This window comes from Rhyacophila brunnea, unplaced genomic scaffold, assembly GCF_057557595.1.
Source record: "Rhyacophila brunnea isolate RB1 unplaced genomic scaffold, BYU_Rbru_1.0 scaffold_8, whole genome shotgun sequence".
In the NCBI taxonomy this organism is placed as follows: domain Eukaryota; kingdom Metazoa; phylum Arthropoda; class Insecta; order Trichoptera; family Rhyacophilidae; genus Rhyacophila; species Rhyacophila brunnea.
Window position 1 is genome coordinate 10,454,642 of NW_028233350.1, and position 22,168 is coordinate 10,476,809.

Sequence of the window (22,168 nt, forward strand, 5' to 3'; positions counted from 1 at the left end):
CCATTTTTTAAGTTTGGGAAAAGGAAAAAGTCACTGGGGGCTAAATCTGGCGAATACGGTGGGTGGTCGACCAATTCGAACTTCAATTCTTCAATTTTAGCCATTGATCGTAAACATGTGTGAACACGGGCATTGTCCTGATGAAAGAGGATTTTTTTCCTGTTTAAATGAGGCCGTTTTTCTTGAATTTTGTTTTTTAGCTGGTCCAATAAAGATGCATAATAATCCCCTGTTATTGTTTTTCCTTTTTCCAAATAGTCAACGAAAATAATTTCACGTGCATCCCAAAATACAGTAGCCATAACCTTACCAGCTGATTTTACGGTTTTCGCCTTCTTTGGACATGGTTTGCCTTCGCAATCCACTGCTTTGACTGTTCTTTCGTCTCGGGAGTATAGTGGTGTATCCATGTTTCATCTACAGTCACAAAGCGACGAAAAAATTCATCCGGATTGCGTTGCATGAGCGACAACAGGGCTTTAGAGGCCACCACCCTACTGCGTTTATTGTCGACTGTGAGCAAACGCGGCACCCATCTTGCAGAAATATTTTTCATGCCCAATTTGTCATGTAAAATAGAAATGACGCTACCTTTTGAGATCCCTGTAACCTCAATTATCTCACTAAACTTTAATCTTCGGTCACTTAACACCATATCGTGGATTTTATTGATCATTTCTGGTGTAGTCACCTCTACAGGACGTCCTGAGCGTGGTTCATCTTTTGTTGATGTACGACCACGTTTAAATTCATTTAACCAGTTATAAATAGTTGCAAGTGAAGGAGCAGATATGCCGTGAACTAAATCCAACTCATTTTTTATTTCCTTTGCTGTTAACCCTTTTTAATGTTTAATAACAGCTCTAAACTCAATTTTCTCCATTTTCCACAAGCAAATTTTTTTTTTAAATGTACGAGAAACACACAACAACCCGACCAATCTGATTGAAACTTCGCAGCATACTGAATCGGTAGTGCCGCTGCATGAAAACAAACCGCTTGCAGTACTAGTCGCGCCACCTGTCGGCTTTTCTAAGGACTTATTGACCCACCCTCGTATCATGTTCTTAGATTGCATCAAGATAATCAGATTAGTACAAAATATGCATTGCATTTTTAGAATTATTGTATATTGACTTTTTTAATTAATAATAATAATTATTATATTATAGTTTTCTTATATATTGTTTTCTATAGATTTTTTAATTTTAATATTTACGGTAAAAATCAGAACTTGATAATTATTTTTATTTTCAAATATAGAGATAATAAGTATTATTTTCGTATATTAAAGCCATTAGTTTAGAGCTTGTTCTACAATAATAATAAATTATGGTGGAAAGTAGTGCAATCTCTTTAAAAGTGGCTATAAATGACATTTTTCAAATTACTTTTTATAAGTTGTCAATATTGATCTAATAACAATAATAATTTTAAGTAAGTAACTGTTTGATATTAACAGTACGACATACACGTATTCGAGTTGTTTGTAAATAATGTATTATTAATTTTAAAAAAACACCCACAATGGCCGCGTGGATTAAGCGTCGGCCTATAGGGTCGTGGGTCCCAGGCTCGAATCCTGGGTCTGACAATTAATACACGTATTGTTTTTTCAATTTTTGTTTGAGTCAGGGTATGCGTATAATAGGTTGATCAAGTGGCAGACATCCATTTCTCGTAAAAACAATATAGAAACCTCCACTCTCATATTATTCTTATGTAATTCTACATTTTATATAATTCTTATTAGAATCGGAAATGTTGAATTTCTAGTGTAAAATAATATAGTTTTAAAACACTGCTGCATTTATTTCCAAACATTTTTCATAAAAAAAATATACAATATTGAGGAACCCTTACCTAACTGATACTATGTATAGATAAGTAATTTACATACAAATTGTACCTATATGTAAAGAAGTGTACAGTGACATACTCGTACGTAAGCAAAATGCCTACTGTAAATTTGTTACCCATCTAACTATTTTTATTATTTTGTGGTTATCTTAAACGGATACATCTTTAAAATCATTCCGGATACATCTTCAGAGAGTATTGTAAGATCCATTAGTTAAAATGGTGAATCCCGAGAGACGCAGACTCGATTCATGCTGGGTGTCGTATTTGTTACAAAACAGATTTTTTCTATTGGTTAGATATTTTGTGTTTTCAAAATTATGTATGTTAAATAAAAAATATGTAAAGTGAATAAGTAAAGGAATAGTTAATTTAAAATCATAATCTCGTCATCTCTACTGAATCTACTTTCAAAAGTTATTGTTCATTCACTTCTCCAATCGCACAACCCGACTCCCATCAGATGCAGTTGTATAACAAACTCCAATGTCTGTGACCCCAAGTACAGCCATCGTCACTTTTTCTTATTTTAAATAACTTTTTGCTAATATAATATAGTTTCTAAAACTAATAAAATAATAGGTACACCGATTTCACCATAGTTTTCGTTCCTCCCACTGTAGAGTTTTGACTGTTTTGTAATTTCCTATTTACGATATCTGCATTATTATACCATACACATACCTAAGCAATATATTGAGAATCATTTGAGTCATCCAATTTGTCAGACCACCACGTAGGAGACCTCCCTCTTCAATCCTCGAAGTTTCTGCTGACGATGAGCATTAAATTAATATAATCGCAAATATCGTCGCCCCAAAATCAAAAGGGCACATGTGCAATTTTGACGGTTTTGAGTTATGAATGCAGTTTTCTTCGTATTTTTCTTTTTTTCTTTGTATTTTCTCTACATTATGGGCAAAATGGCATTTGTGAAGGAAAACCCATGAATTCACAATTGAGCAAAGAAAATAAAGGTTACTTGTGTATTAGTAAACTGATCTTCATTTATTGTATAGGAAAAAGGTAACATGTACACGATTTTAGGAACTATGTGCGATGTTAAAAATAAATAAATGAAATAAATGAAAAATAATATAGAATAAAGGTAACAGGTGTAATTATTTAAAAGTGAGTGAAAAAAAATAATTTCGTTGCAGAAAAAGGGCACTTTAAAAATTAAATTTAAAACATATTGGCAGCGGGCAAAGAGGCCCAAATAAATATTTTGGAAGATCACAATAAGCGTAAAGTGGATCCTTGCAAATCAAAGGATGACGATAAAGCTATTCATAAATGCATATAGGAAAAAGGTAACATGTGACTTAAAACCTCTTAAAAATCAAAAATTGACAAATTATAAAAACTTAATTTCATGATTGAAATTAAGTTTAATTATATCACATGTTTTCCAAATTTTATTTCAAAATATTTAGTAATAACCTCTCCACGATTTTTTTTCACTCAAAAAACACTTAAAAACAAGTGCCCTTTTGCTTTTGGGGCGACGATGTCTGCTGACCTATAATATTATATCAGAATAATCTACAAGTACGGTGATATTATTATCTTCATTGTCAATTTTAACCCTTTTACTCCCACGGGGCCGATATTTCGGCCCACCATACCTATGCGAAAACTCCATCTGGGCCGATCCATCGGCCGAAAGTTTGGAACCAAATTTACGATTTATTCCAAATTTTTTCCCGTCATATTTCGTTCATGTAGACGAAGCTTTATATTCACTGTGTGTTGGGTGGTGAGTAACATTTATTTTAGTGTCGGCATTGTTTATAATTATGCCATACCCTAATAACTCACAAGTCATAATTGCTCTGCTGTCGAACTTGAGACCAAAGAGGGTCATAAAAATAATAAAACATTATTTTTATGACACATTTTAAATTCTGATATTTCTTTTAGTTGTTTTATGATTCATATATCAGATTACAAAATGGGTTTTGTAATTTTTGAACTAACAATGGATGCCACTGTACTTTTGGTAAGATGGTGAAAAAATACATGAATATAAATATTATTATAAATGATTTAGTGCTTTGAGACTTATTTTTTGAAATTACTTCATTCCCTTATCAGTTAGTCCTCGATACTGTATCAAATTCTCTTGCGATTTCGTGAATTGAATAATATTCTTGAATACCTTGACACTATACGATTTTTTTTGATTACTTTATAAAAATTCTATTTCATAGAGAAATAATAATATGTTTATTTTTTTTTCTGTTACTACATAAGGATAGATTATATTATAAAATTTGATATATCAATTATAAATAAAAAAATGTTGTCACACTTGTTTTGTTGTTCAAACATAGTTTTATCCGTTCATTTCTAAATAAATATTGATACATTATTTTTTTCTTTTGTTTTATTGATGTAAACTATCAATATTATTACTTATTATTGCTTTATACACCATTGAGAACACACAAAAAAAGTTTCAAATTTTTAAAACATGTGTAGAATTAGTTATTTAAAAAAAACTAAATCGACGATTTGTTGTCAAAAAACGCTTGGGAGTTTTCGCATATGCTAGGCTAAATCAGCTGGGAGTAAAAGAGTTAATGCACAAACCAGCTAAAAACAATATATATTTTGATAATATCTTGTTCTTAATACATATAGAATCATAAGATAAATAAAACAATACTCAATCAGGTAACGTCTTTTTATAAAATTCGTTGAATATGTATCAACTTGCTAAGAATAATTGGTCGAAATTATTTGAACAAAATGTTTGCAAAGATTTAGCATATTTGAAAGGACTCTCAATTATATCACTAATTCCTCTCAGAAATAATTCTATAAGATGTTTAAAATTCACAAATTTTCGAATAGGACCTGATATAATTGAAACGTATTTCTATGGGTCTTTTGCATAATCCACGATCAGTTTACAAGCGTTAACATCCCTACAGGAAAACGATTCAATGGTGATATTTTCTTTTGATCTTATACAAATTTATTGGGGGAAAAAATGTTCAACGCTTTACGAATGATCTATAATATTATATTGAGCGATTAATTTTTCAAATTTAGGGCAAAATATAATTACGATAAAATTTTACAGAATATCTATTGACAATGCCACTTGTTGCACTGTTATAAATTGTATAATGTATTAAGTAAGTAAATTAAATTGAATAAAAACAAAATTATTCCTATCAATATTGAAAATTTATAATATAAGAAAAATCTTTACTTATTAAATCAATGGAATATTATATTGCTGGACAAATTCCGTCATAAAATGGTACCTAGTGGTTACTAAACGCCCACAGGGACATCCTGGAACCCGCTGGATATGAGCTCATAATGATCGGTGGATCTATGTGGGAGCAAAAAACTAGTGACTGAGAAGAGTGGAGATAGTTAGTGGAGGCCTTTATCGAGCAGTGTATCGACTCCAGCTGATGATAATGATGAAATATATATATCTATATATCCGGACTAAAACAGGGAAGCACCTTCAATTACTACAGTGGGTAGTAAAACACATCACAAAAATACCAAAGTTTGAGAAAATCACATAGTGTCTGACGCAATAAGACTACGAGGGTCGCCTATATAAATAATAAAGTACTACCTATTACATAGTTGTTAAACCAAGAATCGTGACTTTGCTATCCATTGTTGATATGCACCCCCACTATCCAATTGAGAATAATTGATGCGACATTAGAATTAGAATATAATATATTATATGACTCTGAGTCGACTCAGGTCAGTTACATTCTGACAGTGCTACTTGACGGTACCGACCCATATATGTTTAGATAGTAACTATGGTTACCATGGTTACTTTATAAACTGCCATTCATCAGTACAGTCAAATAGCACCGTCAGAATATCAATATAAAAAATGTCAAATTTGGTTTTGACTCGACTTTAAGAGTTTCATATTTTATTCAATATTGAATTTAATACTGCTCCAATCATACTCAGATTTAAAAACATATGCTGTGAACACGTCAATTTGTTTTGTGATGGCGTCGGGCGAATTAATTCTTAAATCGTGTAAAGATGACTAAAGAACGTTACCCAATTACTTGAAAAAGAAAACATGACAATGAATATATTATTATTATTACTAATAAAACAATAAACATAACATTAATTGGACACATATTGAATTTTTATGACAAATTATGTTTTGTTTCTGCACAATCTTCGCGTCGCAAGTCACAATTTAGACCGTGCTCCAGCTGAAGTAATAGCCTTAAGGCCATACCACAGTTGAGGCACGGTCTAAAAAGATCGTGGCTAGGCGATACGCGGATTGCGGGTCGCGGGTGCAAATGACGCATATCAAACGAAATATACTTTGTCATATAAATCCAACATGTGTCCATTTAATGATGACAAGCTGTCTTTCGTTCACCACGCTAAGGCGGCCGTCTCTAAGGCCAATCCGGCCTATCAGAGAATGGCCTAAATGGCGGGCAGCAATTGGGGATTTAAGCCTAGAGCCCTTAAGGTTGCATACGGCACAATTTTCATGGGAATTTCCGGTTACGCCTCCAGTATTTGGCATTCCCGAGTAAACTCCTTAACTCTCGTGAGACGTGCACTACTAAGCGGGCAGCGACTAACGCTGATCTCGCTAACCAAAGCCTACCACACAACTTCTACTGACGCGCTTGCCGTACTCGCGGGGGAGCTACCCCTCGATCTGCACGTCCAAGTCAGATGATCGATCACCTTTCTCTTGAGGGGGATCAGCACAACACTCGCCGATGTCCATCTGACACCACCGCAGAGATCCGTGGACGTTCCTTACAGGAAGACTGTAAGTGACATTGTGTACAAGACCGCATTTGTAGCATGGCAGGCGAGGTGGACCGCCTCCCCCAAGGGGCGGCACACTTACCGTTTTTTTCCAGACGTATTATGCAGGCACCAAACAAGAAGACTCCAACCTTTGCACTGGATTAGCCAGTTCCTCACCGGCCATGGCAACTTTGCCGCCAGACTCCACGAGTTTGACTTGATAGTAGATGGGCCGGGTTGTACCTGCGGGCATGACCACCAAGATGTTGAACACATCCTCTGGGATTGCCCGCTTATAGAACTCTAACGAGCGGAGCTGTTTGCCAGGGTCCATCCTCACATGGGCCCAATTGGTCATGGAGATCTGATAGCAACCGAGGCTAACTTTGCGGCATTCGAAAAATTTGCAGCATCGTATGGGGAACGGGATAGTCCCGACTCTTCTGTAGACTCATCCATTTCAATTCGTGACACTCAGTATGCGGGTACACAAAGCGCTTAACATCAATGGACAGCAGAGCCAGTCCAAAAAACAAAAAAAAAATCTTTCTTAACTTTCTTCTTTAAGCACTACGGTGCATGGTTGCAGCATCAGTCCCGTACGGGTCCGTCTCGGGACGGAATTAGCACTTAAAATCACTTCTTTCAGATACGTTTAAAGCGTCATAAAAAGAGGCCGTGCATATCCACGGGTGTGCATATATGACGGGTGGTGGTGGGCACGTTAACGTATGTTCTATCAGTAACAATAACAATATATATGACATGCTTTCTTTTTAAAGTAAATGGGTAACGTTTTTAGTCATCTTTATACGATTTAAGAATTAATACGCCCGTCACCATCACGAAATAAAATGACGTGTTTCCAGCTCGACGTTCTCTCTCCGAATGGGAGCGATTCCAAAATTTCGTCGCGCCTATAGTTGAAAATTATTTGCCGTTTCACTGATGTATCACCTTAAGGTAAATTAATTATGGCATGCTATACAGTGTATAGGTTTACAAATGGTATATCTACGTCATGACGATGGCATGACATGTTAGGACTCAAAAAAACGAGCGAGCGACTAGGATTGTTTGAGGAACCGCATTATGTGTATATGCTCCATCTAAAAAGCGGACATTGACTTAATAAAAAAAATCGGTGTGTGTACTTATGTACGCGTTATACTTCTTTGGCGTAACAAAACAAAAACAAAACTTGTGACAAACAAGATTCTTTGACTAGCTCTTAATTATCTTGTTAAATTACATACATAAGAAAAAGGACCACTTATTGGAACGCCGTTGGTTTATTTCTATACACTTTAACTTATATTACTAAATTATTTGACGGTTTCTCGTTGTTTTTATTTTTAAAGTACCAACTGTCACTCTTGACGATTAATATTATGTTTACGTAAGGAATTGTAAATGGCCGACAATAATAAATTCACTGCCTAGGCAACGGAACAATCGTAAACTATAATATTATACTGTATAATCGTCACGATTGCAGTATCATACTGTGGCGTTAAGGGAGTGCGTTCGGCTGATAACCGAACAATCGGTGGTTCGAATCCAATCGAGTGCGTTTTTTTTCGTGTGAAAAAATAAATTATGTGTTACATGTTACACGCCAAAAATACACTCTGATCTGATTTTCCAAATGCGCCAAAAGAAGTATAACTTAAAAAATAATTGTTTAGTTAATTGTATCCAAAATATTCATTATTGAATTCCATGTCCCTAAGAAAAAATAAAATAAAACAAATGAGATAATTAATATAAAGTCAAGTTAGTATCATAAAAATAGCAACTCGGTTCAATTCGTGCGTTAAATCTCGGAATACAGTGACATAAATTAAGCGTTTTTGTTTTAAAAATGTCACCGCAAGAAACTAATTACTTATGACAATTATTATAATTAACATTTTATGCGTCTCTCTAATTATAATACTCGGCCTAATCTATATTTTTTTATATTTACATACTACATCCTACATAAATAATGAAGAATATGAAAATCTTTTTAAATCGGAAAATATCACAAAAGATTTTGCTTTAAAATAATTACAAAGTACTTGAATGGTAATTTAATTCATCATCATCAGCCTGATTATATCCACCGCTGGATGAAGGCCTCTTCAAGCTGCTCCCACTTTTCTCAGTCCTGTGCATTGCGTTGCCACGTACTTCTGCAGAACTTTATCATTTCATCGATCTACCTTTCGGACGTTTTGTATTTCTTGGATACCACTGGATGACTAGATATGTCCAACGATTGTCTCTTATTCGAGCTATGTGTTCAGCTCATCTCCATTTAAGGCTTTTAATAAACTCCATTACATCGCAAACCCTTGTCTGCTTCCTTATCCACTCATTCCTCTTTTTGTCCTTTCGCGTTATGCCCAGCATGCACCTCTCCATACCACGTTGTGCTACTCCAATTTTCTGGATTTCTCTTTTACTTAGGGTCCATGTTTCACACGCATATGTGATCACGGGAAGCACACACTAGTTGAACACTTTGCGCTTTAGGCTTTTAATAATAACATAATATTCATTATATCACCATATTTGATCCTAAAAAGATCGTCGCATCTATTCTATACACAAGACTGCTAACGGGCGATATCGGCAGCTATTGAGAGTAGTTTCGTATCAAAGTATTAGCACTTATTGTAACAATTATATGTTAGTTGTAATTGTTACAATAAGTGCTATTTTTTAACAGCACCTCTCTTGGGTATGCTAAATATTAGAGCAAGATAGACAGTATTGTTTGTGTAGAGCTTAGACGACTAACTTATTATATCAATTATAATAATTCGATATAAACATAAAAACATATTGCCGATTGATAGCAGTCTTATGTAATGAATAGATGCACATACCGGCCTCCACGAAGGTTGTATTAACAGATTATTGTTTTTACGAGAAATGGATGCTAGCTACTTGCTCAACTAATTAGGCTCAACACACACACTGAAAAAAACAACGAATGAATTTGACATTCCCGGGATTCGCAGAACCTACACATTGATGGCCAATAAATAAATTAATATCTATGATAAGTAGATGTTAAATACTTTCAACTTTTTAAAGTGTATTAATCAGGAAGCATTCCTACATAAAATTATGTAGGTAACAACAAATAGGTCCAAATGCTAATAACATTATTTGTATTGCATAAATAGATCTCTAATGAATACAGGTTTAATTTTGTGATTCAGGCCGCCAGTTCAATGTACGCTTTACGCAAATAGAAAATAAATTGACATTTTAACGATGACACTGCAATGGAACAGCGTAACTGTCATTATAGTGACTAGTGAAATGTAAATACGTTTTTCCGCCTCGGCAGTATTGTAATAGGACAACCTTCAACAGTATTATAATATAACTATTAATAAATATCAACATATATGCGTTTTTACATATGTTGTATATATTTACATTTTGTATTTGAATTTGCCAATAAATTTATATTATAATATAATAAGTATATTTTTTTCATATTTACAAAAATATATTTAAATACCTAGTCATAATAATATTTACCTTCTTTCTTTCGCTTAACAACAGAGTTCCAATATCATTTATTAAATAATATGTCAATCAATTAGAGGTTCCTCGAAATTATACAAAATATTTGAAGGTTTAAATTTTAAAAAGGTTGGGAATCACTGCATCCAGAGGCAGTTTTTTATGTGAGGTCACCGCAGTGTTCCATATTTTTTCATTCTCAATAATAATAATTATAATTAATATTATGCTGTAATAATTCTGATTCCGTTAGGATCAGGAAGATGTCACTGTACGCAATAATTTAAATATACGTAGGTACTGACAGATAAAATGTCGATTTGAATTATTTCTAGCACTAAACATACTTCGGTTAAAATCAAGGCAAATGTTAAATTTATTTCTATTTGGAATTTTTAAGGCAAACAATAAAATAACCACTAAGGAGTCATCGCTACCGACAACACAGCTTAGGTAGGTACCAACATAGAATCGATAGTGAGTGTGAAGGCAAAATAAACGAGAGGGTACCTATATTATTTACGTTCCAATCTCTCATGTGAATATAATAATAAATATGGTATTTGCTGATTGAAACATCAATATCACTAATTCCACGTAAATTCAAATAACATATTTCAGTAGTATTGGACAAACTTTTATAAATAATAAATACGGGAGAGTTTTTTTTTAATTCAATTCATTTTAGATCGAAATAATCATTTATTTTACACGTAAACCAACCATCAATTCATTTGTTGATAAACACGGTTTTTTTTTGATCAGGCTTAAATGTTCAAATAAGAATACACAAATTTACAGGTAATCAGAGTGTGGATAAGGGTAGGATCTCGCGTCGACAATGGCTACCAAATTCAAAATAAGTATATTTCAATTTTTTTTAAATAAATACATTTTAAATAACAATATACAAGCACTTATAGTTGGGTCATTTATGGTCGCTTTTTCCACCTATCATAAATCCTCAGATATTATCACAAGACCAGGCGACTATGATTATGTTACAGTTAGTTACTTCAAGACAGCCGACGCGCCTAGGCGTGTTAAAGCTAAGACTCTTATCACGCTCTATCTGATACGATACGACCGATGCCACGTTAACCACAGGGTGACTCATCCAGAACGCATCTGTTCGACATTCGTTGCGTTAAAACTGATATGATTTGACTAAACATCGCGTCTATCATCCATCCTAAACTTATCATCATCATTTATTCAAAAATTCATAACATTCCGAACCGTGAACCGAACCATGCGTTAGTGTGCGAACACCAAATCAGCTCCAGCGCGCGCCAGCGCTCTCAACATAAAAGGTCAGTGTCTGGCATCCTGTTTAAACCCCCCCCCCCCCTAGATCCGTAATCCACCAGCATCTTCAAATTACAGTCCACTGCAAAAAGCGCAACCAATTTATTTTAATGAGATGCACGCCTTTCACTGTGATAAAATATTATCACATTATTGATCAAATTATTGATATAATAATATCAATCGAATTTTAGCTGCGTGTATCAAACGGTACTGACAATATTTCTCTAGCAAACAATCTATTGAAGTGCTATTGATATTTTCATCCAAAACTGACATGCTTTATTTCCTTTGAAATTTATTTATGATTTTTCAAGACCAGAGACCCGCATTTCTTCAGCAGTAGCCATCGCTTATATTGACAAATTACGTGAGATAACATTTTAATAATATTTTGAGAGCCTGCCCCACTGAATTGATTTATTTACCTTTTGTAGATATTGAACTGAAAAATATTGTGCGATCAATAACGCCTTGTCTAAATAAATTAATATTTTGCATCAAAATTACGTATTGGAAAGTAATAAATTTAAAAGAGGCTTGAGATATTTTCAAGATGCTTAGAACTTTGCTTTGTATTTACAACTTTGTAGTATAGTTACTCTAGTCATATTTTATTTTTACCCCAAAAAATGCTATTATTTTGAGGCATAATAAAATGAAATGTAGACAATTCAAATCATACTATATATAACTTGTATACTTACTATGTATACTTATCTAACATTAGTTTTCTTCATGTTTTTGCACGGTGTTAAATCTACTGTCAAATCATGAACCCAGAATTGATGCCTTAGAAGTAATAGTGTTTGTGTAAAATATTTCATATTTTTTTTGGAAATGCATAGAACAAACCAATCAAGCCTTCAATGACTTCCGGCGATCAATGAGTCCTGTAAGAACAAGGCATACGAAAATATTATATACATTTCTCACCGAATGCATGGGATACTCAGTGTCAGCATTATTCAATCGTGAAAAATGTAATAAAATAATCTATCACGATTGATCCCACTCCACTTTTATCTTGATTGTGTAACTATAACTCCATATCAGTCACTCAGTATCGCGAAACCTCGGTATACATATCTCACTAGTGTTTATATCTTAAATTATTGACTTTACTGTACCTTTGTAAACTGTTCTTCTCAATTCTGATATAAACTCGCCATCTTCGCCAGCAACTACTACGAGTCTTCATCCTACGCTCTTCGTACCACTCATCACTCCATCTCACATCATCAATCCAGGTAAGGCCAATAAGAGGGAGAATGTCAGCGTGCTCAAGTGGGTTCAAGAAGTGATCAAGTTTAATGGTGGTATTGAATTGAGTTACCCCATCTCCACCCACCATGTTTATGCAGCCACCATTTGTGTACGACTGCCTTCCACGACGCTATAAATGTGTCAGAACGAAAAGGTTTTAGTGCCACATTTCCTTGTCCTGAAACGAAGCTGCCCGGGACTGATGTAGTAACCATGCATTGTGTTGCTTAAGGCCATACCTCAGTTGAGACACGGTCTAAAAAGATCGTCGCCAGGCGATGCGCGGATTGCGGGTCGCGGGTGCAAATGAGGCATGTCAAACCAAATATAATTTGTCTTATAAATCCAACATGTGTCCATTTAATGTTCTGTTTATTGTTTTATCAGTAACAATAATAATATATTCATTGACATGTTTTCTTTTTAAAGTAAATGGGTAACTTTTTAAGTCATCTTTACACGATTTAAGAATTATTACGGCCGTCGCCATCACGAAGCAAAATGACGTGTTTCCAGCTCTACATTCTCTCTCCGAATGGGAGCGAGTGCAAAATTTCGTCGCGCCTATGGTTGAAAATTATTTGCCGTTTCACTGATGAATCACCTTAAAGAAAGAGTTTAGAAAATAAAAAAGAATCCTGACTTGTTCTACCGTCATTTATCTTTATTGACATGAAGTGTTTTTTGTACCCGTATACTGAAACAGAGTCTTCACGCTACTTTGAAAAAAAAAGAGGACCGTGAGGTGAGGCGTGTTGTTCGAACAAAATATTGCTTAATTTCAGTGTGGCCGCAATCTTCAGCCACGAGGTAATAATAGAAAAGAGTAAGGAATTCATTTATTATTATTATTATTAAAGAGTATCACATTTTGATTGATAGTTATTATTTAAGTAAAAATAAATAATCAGTGTAGTATTCACACACATTTAAAAAAAATGATAGACATTAATAACCAAATTTCATATTGGTAGGTAAACATATCAATAATCCTTGCGTCCGTCAGTTCGGCGCAAATGCTCTTACAGCTAGACCGTGGCGCAAAATTGCATGTTCCAATAGTATTGATAGTACATAATACCTTAATACTTCAAATCGAATGCGGTAAGCTATTTGGGGTAAATGAAAATTTTCGATTGGAAATTTATTTCGTATTAATTAACTATTTACTTTTTTTGAATTACGGACTGGTAATTATTTATCAATTTGCATTCAAACTATAGGTACGCAATATTTTTCACGACTGTTATCGGAATTCGCAATTTCGCGCCACAAAGGATCTCGGTTTGCGCGCAATAATATCATATTTAAAGTCCGGTAATATAACCTCCACTTTTGTGTACCTATACCCATATGGTTTGCCTCGAAGCGAACATTTTTTTTATTGTCATTTTAAAGCATAATTTTCACTATCTTACATCGTACATAATGATAGTAGACAATTTAATTTACAACTTTATATTCAAATTTAATTTTAAAAAAAAAACCAATAAACTTTTCCTGGTATTGTATTACCAGTCAAAACATAGCAATCCGTAATTCAATAACAATATCGAATACTGGTAAATACTATCGTATTTTATGAATGATCAATTCAATACATGTAAATATACAATACATGTGAATTATTGTCAAATACAAAAATGAATGTAGATCATGGCCCCCACAAAGGGGTGGCTGACAGAACTATAGCCTAGAGGCCCGGGCTCAGGAAGGGCCCGGCGTGGCGAATCGACCAGATAAGTGATTTAAACACACATCACAAATTCTATCGAATAGAAAAAAAAGTCGCCTGCGGGCTATTTATCTTCAATATTAGTATTATTTTAAATTATGTGGTTGTACGATACAATTTTTGATTGTGTATCGATACTCGATAAATCCATTATTCAAATAGATGAATTCAAATATACAAAAAACACTATATATATATCTGTATTTAGTGTATAATATATATATTTAACGATAGATAGGGGGCCCGTCAAAGATCCTAGCCTGGGGGCCCGCTTCAGGATGTGGGGGCCGTGATGCAGATACATACAATATCTTAGACAATGCGTAGATAGGAACCACTAACTCCAACAGTGGTTACAAGTGTTACAACACACTGCTGTATGAGAAAACCTTCGATGCAACGGACGCTGTGAGAAAACGTATCACATGGACAGTATCATAAATTGAATTCATAACGTATGGCGACCACTGGACTGAATGTGACAAATGGGTGTCTCATTTTTTAAACCTTATTTAATGAATTAAAATTACGAAAACCTGATAAAGTTTGGGGCAGACTACCCCTTTTTTAATTACAAAGGGTCATGCCGCCAAATAACAGTAATTTAGTAGTAATGAAACAATATTTAAGCAGTCTATTAAACCATTTAATTACCTATCTATCTAACTATCAAATTTTCCGTTCATATTGTTAATGTCTATAGCAGACAAAAAATAGTAATGCAATATTAGTAGTAAAAATAATATTAAAAATTCCCAAACTTGAGATAATTATACAGGTGTATTCTGACCTCACCGATCATAGAATTTGGAACCCACTCTATGGAAAATCATGCCATATTTTATTAAAAAAATCTTGAAAAAAATCCAATTGATAATTCCTAAATACAGATTAATGCGGTTGGCTTGAACATAATCACCGAACGAGTCCTTCACCTATTATTTTGGCATATTTCATCGCGTTTATAATTTGGTGCCATATAAGTGCCACTCACGTCGTTTATCGCGCACGAATAACCGTTAATTTTGGCATTTACATGAGGCCATAAAAAGTAGAACACCCTAACAATAAACCGTATTTACCGAGAAGTGAATACCGCCGAAAAAAAACAGATATGAACTTTAAAAAGCCAAAATCGATCTCTCACCTCAGTCTTGCATGGCAAACTTGCTGAACTTTATTATCAGTCTACTGTAGTAGCGGACGTCCATTGTATATAAGTTGCAACAAAGGTTCGTTCGCGGGCATGATTGATGCGACTCTTTGTTATTGTTTTTAAAAAGAATACCTGCCACTTGTTAAGCTTACCCGCGAAGCTTATACTCCGAGCTTTCTATGAGTTATATGCCGCTCTTTTATATATGTGTGAACGTGCAATAGATTAGTTGAAGGATAACAATGAAAACCAAGCGCACGAAATAGAGTAATACAAGAAAATTGCCCGTACGTTTTTCATTGAGAAAAGTATGATCATTACATTAATGCTCAGTATTTTTCATTCAAACAATTCAAAATGATAAAGACTTTAAGTTAATGTAACTATTAAAAGTAGCACTTAATTATCCATTATTATCATATTGTTTTTAAATTAAAACTACGCATTGTATTCATTAAAGTAGGTCGCTAACCACTTGGTAATTACATGTTACAATAGAATTATAATTATTGCTTATCGTCACCTAACTATTAAAACATCGTAAGTCCGATATTATGGAAAAATTAAGTTGCTTAGACAAAATTTAAACAAAAAAACATTTTACATCATATCAAAACCTCGGTTCTCTAAACAAGTATGCTGTCCATCTATTGACAAATTTAAAAAAAAAACTCGTAGGTCTCGTGGTTTCAAACATGGAATTAAAACCTCGTATTTCACAACCAGTGTTAGCAGATTCATGTATCAGAACGGTATTTAAAATATTGTTTTTATTACGTTTTTTCCTTCCCCTCAACATTCTTACCAAACAGACTTACGAGGTTTTAATAGTAAGGTGACGTTATAACTTTTCAAGAAATAAATAATTTGATATACACAAAAATGTCTTCTGACAGTCAATATCACCGAAGTCTCAAAGTCAACGAGACGACCGAGAAAAAACAGAAACCACGTTATAATAATTTAGTTTAATAAAAACTAAAGAAATAATTAAAAATATTCACTTACTTCTCTCCACTTTGGTCATGCTGAGGTCATCTTTACGCCAGTACCGTAGCAGATTCCTCGGGTTGAAGATGCTCAGAATACCTCCTCCGTCAGCCTGGGCCTTCCGCGCTAAGAACGGCGCCCCACGCCCAGGTTCCTGCTCTAGCTCGGAACTCCTGCATGACGAAGAGTCTTCACCAGAGAGAGATCTTCGGGCGTTTCTGAGGCTAACGCAGCCGCAACTACCGCACTCCATCGCGCCACCAGCGGGGGCGGAGCGCCCACCGCTTTTAGGCGTCTGTTTCCGTATTCTGGTGACCTTTTACCACGTTAGTTTTAATTATTCACTTTATTGATTAACTTTGCTGTATTAAACACTTCAACTTTTGTGAGATTCACAAGTTTCTAAATATCCACTGTGCTTACAAAGTAAGAAACTTTTACCAATACTACCTAAATCAAGATCCTTCGCATACTCTAATAAAAAATATTATACTTTATTTAGTCTTTATCCTGAGAAATAAAATATTTTAAGACTAAGTTTAAAACTTATTTAATTATGTGATATTATAAATAAAAAAATGCAATAAGTATGTAAGGTATTAAATTTACTTAGATAAAAACCGTATCCGGAAATTTATACATAATATTATGCACATTAATTATTTTGAAAAGGTAAGACATCCCTTACTTTCTTTTTTCGGAAAGATTTTTTCTATTGGTTTTATTATATTTTTTCTCATAAGTGTTTTCAAAATGATGTATGTTCATTAATTAGAATGTTACATTCTTAAATCTTGTAAATTATTCGTTGAATAAAAAAAAATAGTTATATAACAATATTATGCACTTGGCCGTATCAAACTTTACTGTGATAAATTATGTTGTATCGGAAATGTGTATGGCCGTATATTATTGAGATCAAATTCATGTATATATAAAACACTTACAAAACACGTAATAAAAACTATAAGAATATAAGACAAATACATAAAAAGTAGGTAGGTATGTAAGTTATTTAAAAATAATCGTCATATAATTTATATAAAATTCTGGTAGGTGCTCTTAATTGTAAAATCGTACCTATCAATCAATATTTTACCCCATTTACATGTGCATGGATTTACTGCTGACAGTACGTATTATCGCGACCATAACAAAAAAATGTACGTGTGAACATGTATTATCCTGCAGTTGCTAGATTGCATGCATGAATAAAAAAATTCGAAAGCTTCTGAATTTTCATGCGACAGCTAGGATTTTTTCGATCTGCGCCTGCGTAGTAGAACGATAGTGGCAAACCTGCCGGCAAAAAAAAAACGAACTACACGCGGAGAGACTTATTTTGAGCTTAACCGATTTTTACGACCTGTCAAATAGTACCATAAAATGACAACATCGCGTCTCGCTTATTCTTGAATAATGAGAGTGGAGAGAAAGTCAGCACTTTTACGTATAAACAGTTATTGTCACGATAGTTTAAAATACACAGTTTTGCTGCCAGTAAATCCATTATTACATTAATGTTCTTATTGAACTTAATAAAATTGGAGCGTTACTATCTGAAATACTGCACGAAACACGCGTATTTTTTTGATCATTGATCGAGCAACAATCATTATTGATGATAATATAGCATCGCAGCTTATAACCAAATTATAATTTTTGATATTAGGTACTATATTTGTATACCAAAGCTTTTTGAGAAAAAAGTCTTAAAAAGAATGAATAAATTTAGCTTTACATAAATTTAAATATTAAAACGCTGAAGCCTAACATAATAATGTGAAACAGAATAAGCTATTTTTAATACTGCAACAATATAGGTTTAACCAAAAACATGAGCTGATATTATAGGGATAACAAAATGACTCGCGTCACATTCTAAGACGCTTATAGATAAAATCCTTTTAGATAAAATATTTGAGGTGGGTTACTATCTGTCCGATGCATAGAATGAAAGAAAAAAAAACGTAAAAAGTCACGATTCCGAATCCCAAAGGACATCCTCAAGGAAAACTTCTGATAAAATAGACGCTCACGTAAAATAAGGGTTTATAAATATGGAAATGACGTGTGAACTACGTTGGAAAAATAGGAAAAAGAGAGAATATCGTGTGGCATAATCAGATAGTATATATAGTTTTAAATAAAAATACAAAACGGATTATATATTTCCGCTTTATATCTGAATTTTTGGTGCTAAATGAATTCGATTTCTGAAAAAAGTAGTTTCATAAAGATATATGCGAGGTAGACGGCAAACTATATGCAATTTACATAAATGCCATTGGGAAGGTCATTTTTATCAAGCATGGAAGATACCCACGCGCCTATGAAGCTCTTCTTCAATAGAACGGAAAGAAAACTAAGAATTAGATTTTTCAGAAAGAGACACGGTACCTCTGAGGCTAAGGTAGAAGGATGTAGCTAGCAACAGACATAGAGGAATGGAGACATTTTCTGTAGACACCCAAAAGCCAAATGTAGTTGTTGTGCCAATAATTTATTATGATTATCACCTCAGCAATTCTTCATCCACTGTTAGATGAAGGCGTCTCCTTGCTGTCTCTTCTCTTTTCGGTTGCTAGTCTTCTATTTACCAATACTTCCGTTACATTTAATTGTTATCAATCCGGTGGACATTTTGCAGCCATTTTATTTTATTTATATGTTCTTGCTTAGCCTTACGCCGAAGTATTGACGGCTAATAAATATATTTAATATTTTCATGAATTTCTTCACCGAATTATATCATTTTCGATCGCTGTGCATTATGTGCAACTAAAATCTCTTCACACTTCTTTGCTTTACTCTTTTTGGAACTCTTGTTTATAAATATTTTACTACGTTTTTCTCAGATCGTATTCTTGTTTGTCCGGTGGTTGTTTGTTCAGTACAAATCTTGCAATCGATTTTTAACCAACTGTCCGACTAGCTAGATATTTGAAACTTTTAGAATATTCCAGAACACGATGCCAATGCATTCTTTTAATACTTTTAGCAATCTTTAATTAGAATTGAATTCATTTTCAGTTAATTCTGTTTTGTATGAAAAGTTATTTTGGACGAAATCCGTAATCTAATCCACTATTATTGGTTCCTAAGGGGGTGGTCCTAGCAACGAAATTATTAATATATACGTGCGTTACTATGGAAATCAAAATGACATTTCAGTATTCTATATTTATTTTGTTTGTTTGTTGCAAAATAGCAAAAAAAATATTTGTTGACAATTGCCTTATTTGTCATAAATCATTAATACATAGAATTGTCAACTTCATATGATTCAACAGAAAATTTAAAAGCGAGGTATTTAAAATGTGGTACGTTCTTTTTATCTTGTAATTATTTCTGATATATACGTTGTTAATACTGAAAGAACACATTGGTTGAAGAACACGCTTCAGGGATAATAAAAGGTCCTTCCAAAGGCATTACATGTTTAAAAACTAAATTATAAACAAGATTTATGGATTTTTATAAAAAAAAACGGTAACATATTTAAATGTTTTTTAATACTTTTCATATAGATATCATTGTCGCACACAATTAACCATACTTTTACGTACATTTTCAATATATCAATCACATTTACCGATGCTTACCAAAAAAGGGATTTATCAGTTTTTCAATGAGGTGATAGTCGTATTTAGAAGCGCGTTTATTGACATACAAGAATATTTAATTTTAGAAAGAACAAACGTCTGCATGCATGAATTGGAATTTTTACCTCAGGATTTAAATTGAATTTTTGAGTTTAACACCCCACATGCTCAACGTACGTCAAAATTGAGCTTTTATGCTATTTTCAAAGCATGATCCTGGACATTCCTTAAACATGTTCAAACACGCGCGTTAGCATGATCTTACTCCCTACTTTATTTATCATTTGTCAATTTATGCGCTACGGCTGTATGTTGTAGCTTAACCACTGGAGAATGCCAATAGAAATGGCGTATTTAAAAAAATAGTATCTTATTCATAGGTCAATAATTATTATAAAGCAAACATTATTCGTAGAATGTTTATCACATTTGAATGGTCAAAGATATAGCTTATTATCAGTATCTTTAAATGTGTAAATCTTGCCCATTTTTTGAATAATAAAATGCCTAATTCTTTTCAAATTTGGGATCACAGAGATTATCAATATAATTTTTTATTGTAAATATTTCACTATAATAATGTCGACATAAATTTTACTAATGGTTTTATAAAAGCTTTTAAAAATTAATAAATAATATAAAAAATCTTAACACCACTTCACATGGACGTACTGAAATTTGACTATAATCTAAAACATTAGAGCGAGAGTTTGAAAAGAATACTATTTTATTTAATAAAAATACTTTATGCAGTCATCAAATGTTTAAAATAAATATAAAGGATAATAAGGCTTCAAAATTATGTAAATAGATTATCTACAACGTTTAAGGAATGTCCAGGATCATGCTTTGAAAATAGCATTAAAGCTCTATTTTGACGTACGCTGAGCGTGCCCCTTAAAGAGAAAAAAACTGCATTCGTTTTTAATCTACTACAGTTGACTAAAAACAGTTGCGAGTACATTATTAAAATTATATTTTTAATTTGTCTCACAAATTTAGAAAGGTTGTCGACCTCTGATTTAAGCAAAAAAAATGAAAATAATATATTACAAAAGCCTTTCGTAGAACATAAAATAGTGCGTGGGAGGTTTTTCGACAGATATGAGATTAGTAAAGTTATGAGCATATTTCGAGGAAAATAATATGATTAATTAAAATTTATTTGTTTATGTCAGCACTCTGTAGTTATTATTAAGCCATTAACGAAATTGAAGTAGATGACCAAAACGCGATCAGACGATTACCGAATGAAAATAGTGTTTCAATATCCGATGCAGCGGAAGCTTCCCAACACAAAACGATCCCTATCGATGTCAAACAAATTTGTCAATAACGTATTTACATAAGTCCTGAAATATGCCATGAATGATAAATGAATTTAGACAATCACTTACTATGATAATAAAATTATGTTTTATTTTTTTTTAATATAGTGGAACAAATTAATATTATGCTTTTAAGGTGATAAACAACTCAATCCGTGTCAGCATATTGATTGGCGATATTAAATAACTGAATGCAATTATAAATTCCTTATTATTCATTTCCCGTAGCGTCTAATTATGGCAAACTCAGTAAATAGTTTACTGCAATTATAGTTTCCGCAATATCCATTTTTCCACATAATCAGTCATGCCCAATGATATAAACTCCATATAGAGTAGCTGACTCAATTATAATTATTATTTCCTAAATATTCTTTTCAAGATATATCATAATTCATTGGAAATGTCACTCGAATATAAGTTTCCGGTCTATAATTAGTATCTCAGTCTCTGTGTCGCTCCGCACAGCATCTCATTCTACCGAGACTCGGACCTCGGAACAGTACATAAGTATTGTAACATAACTACAGTAACATACTCTTATCTTATACCGACTGTTTGCGCTGCAAATAAAACTCGCTCCTCCATCCATCGGAGCAAC

The 22,168-nt window shown here is 33.3% G+C and overlaps 1 protein-coding gene across 1 annotated transcript in view; it reads right to left on the reverse strand.

Moving 5' to 3' along the window:
- rdgC (retinal degeneration C) overlaps positions 1-22,168 on the reverse strand; it is a 350,015-nt gene that overhangs the window by 201,833 nt on the left and 126,014 nt on the right. The window contains exon 3 of the mRNA XM_085959019.1: positions 16,653-17,108. Coding sequence (XP_085815145.1) covers positions 16,653-16,887 — 235 coding nt within the window. The 5' untranslated portion in view covers positions 16,888-17,108. The remainder of the gene's footprint in view (positions 1-16,652; positions 17,109-22,168) is intronic.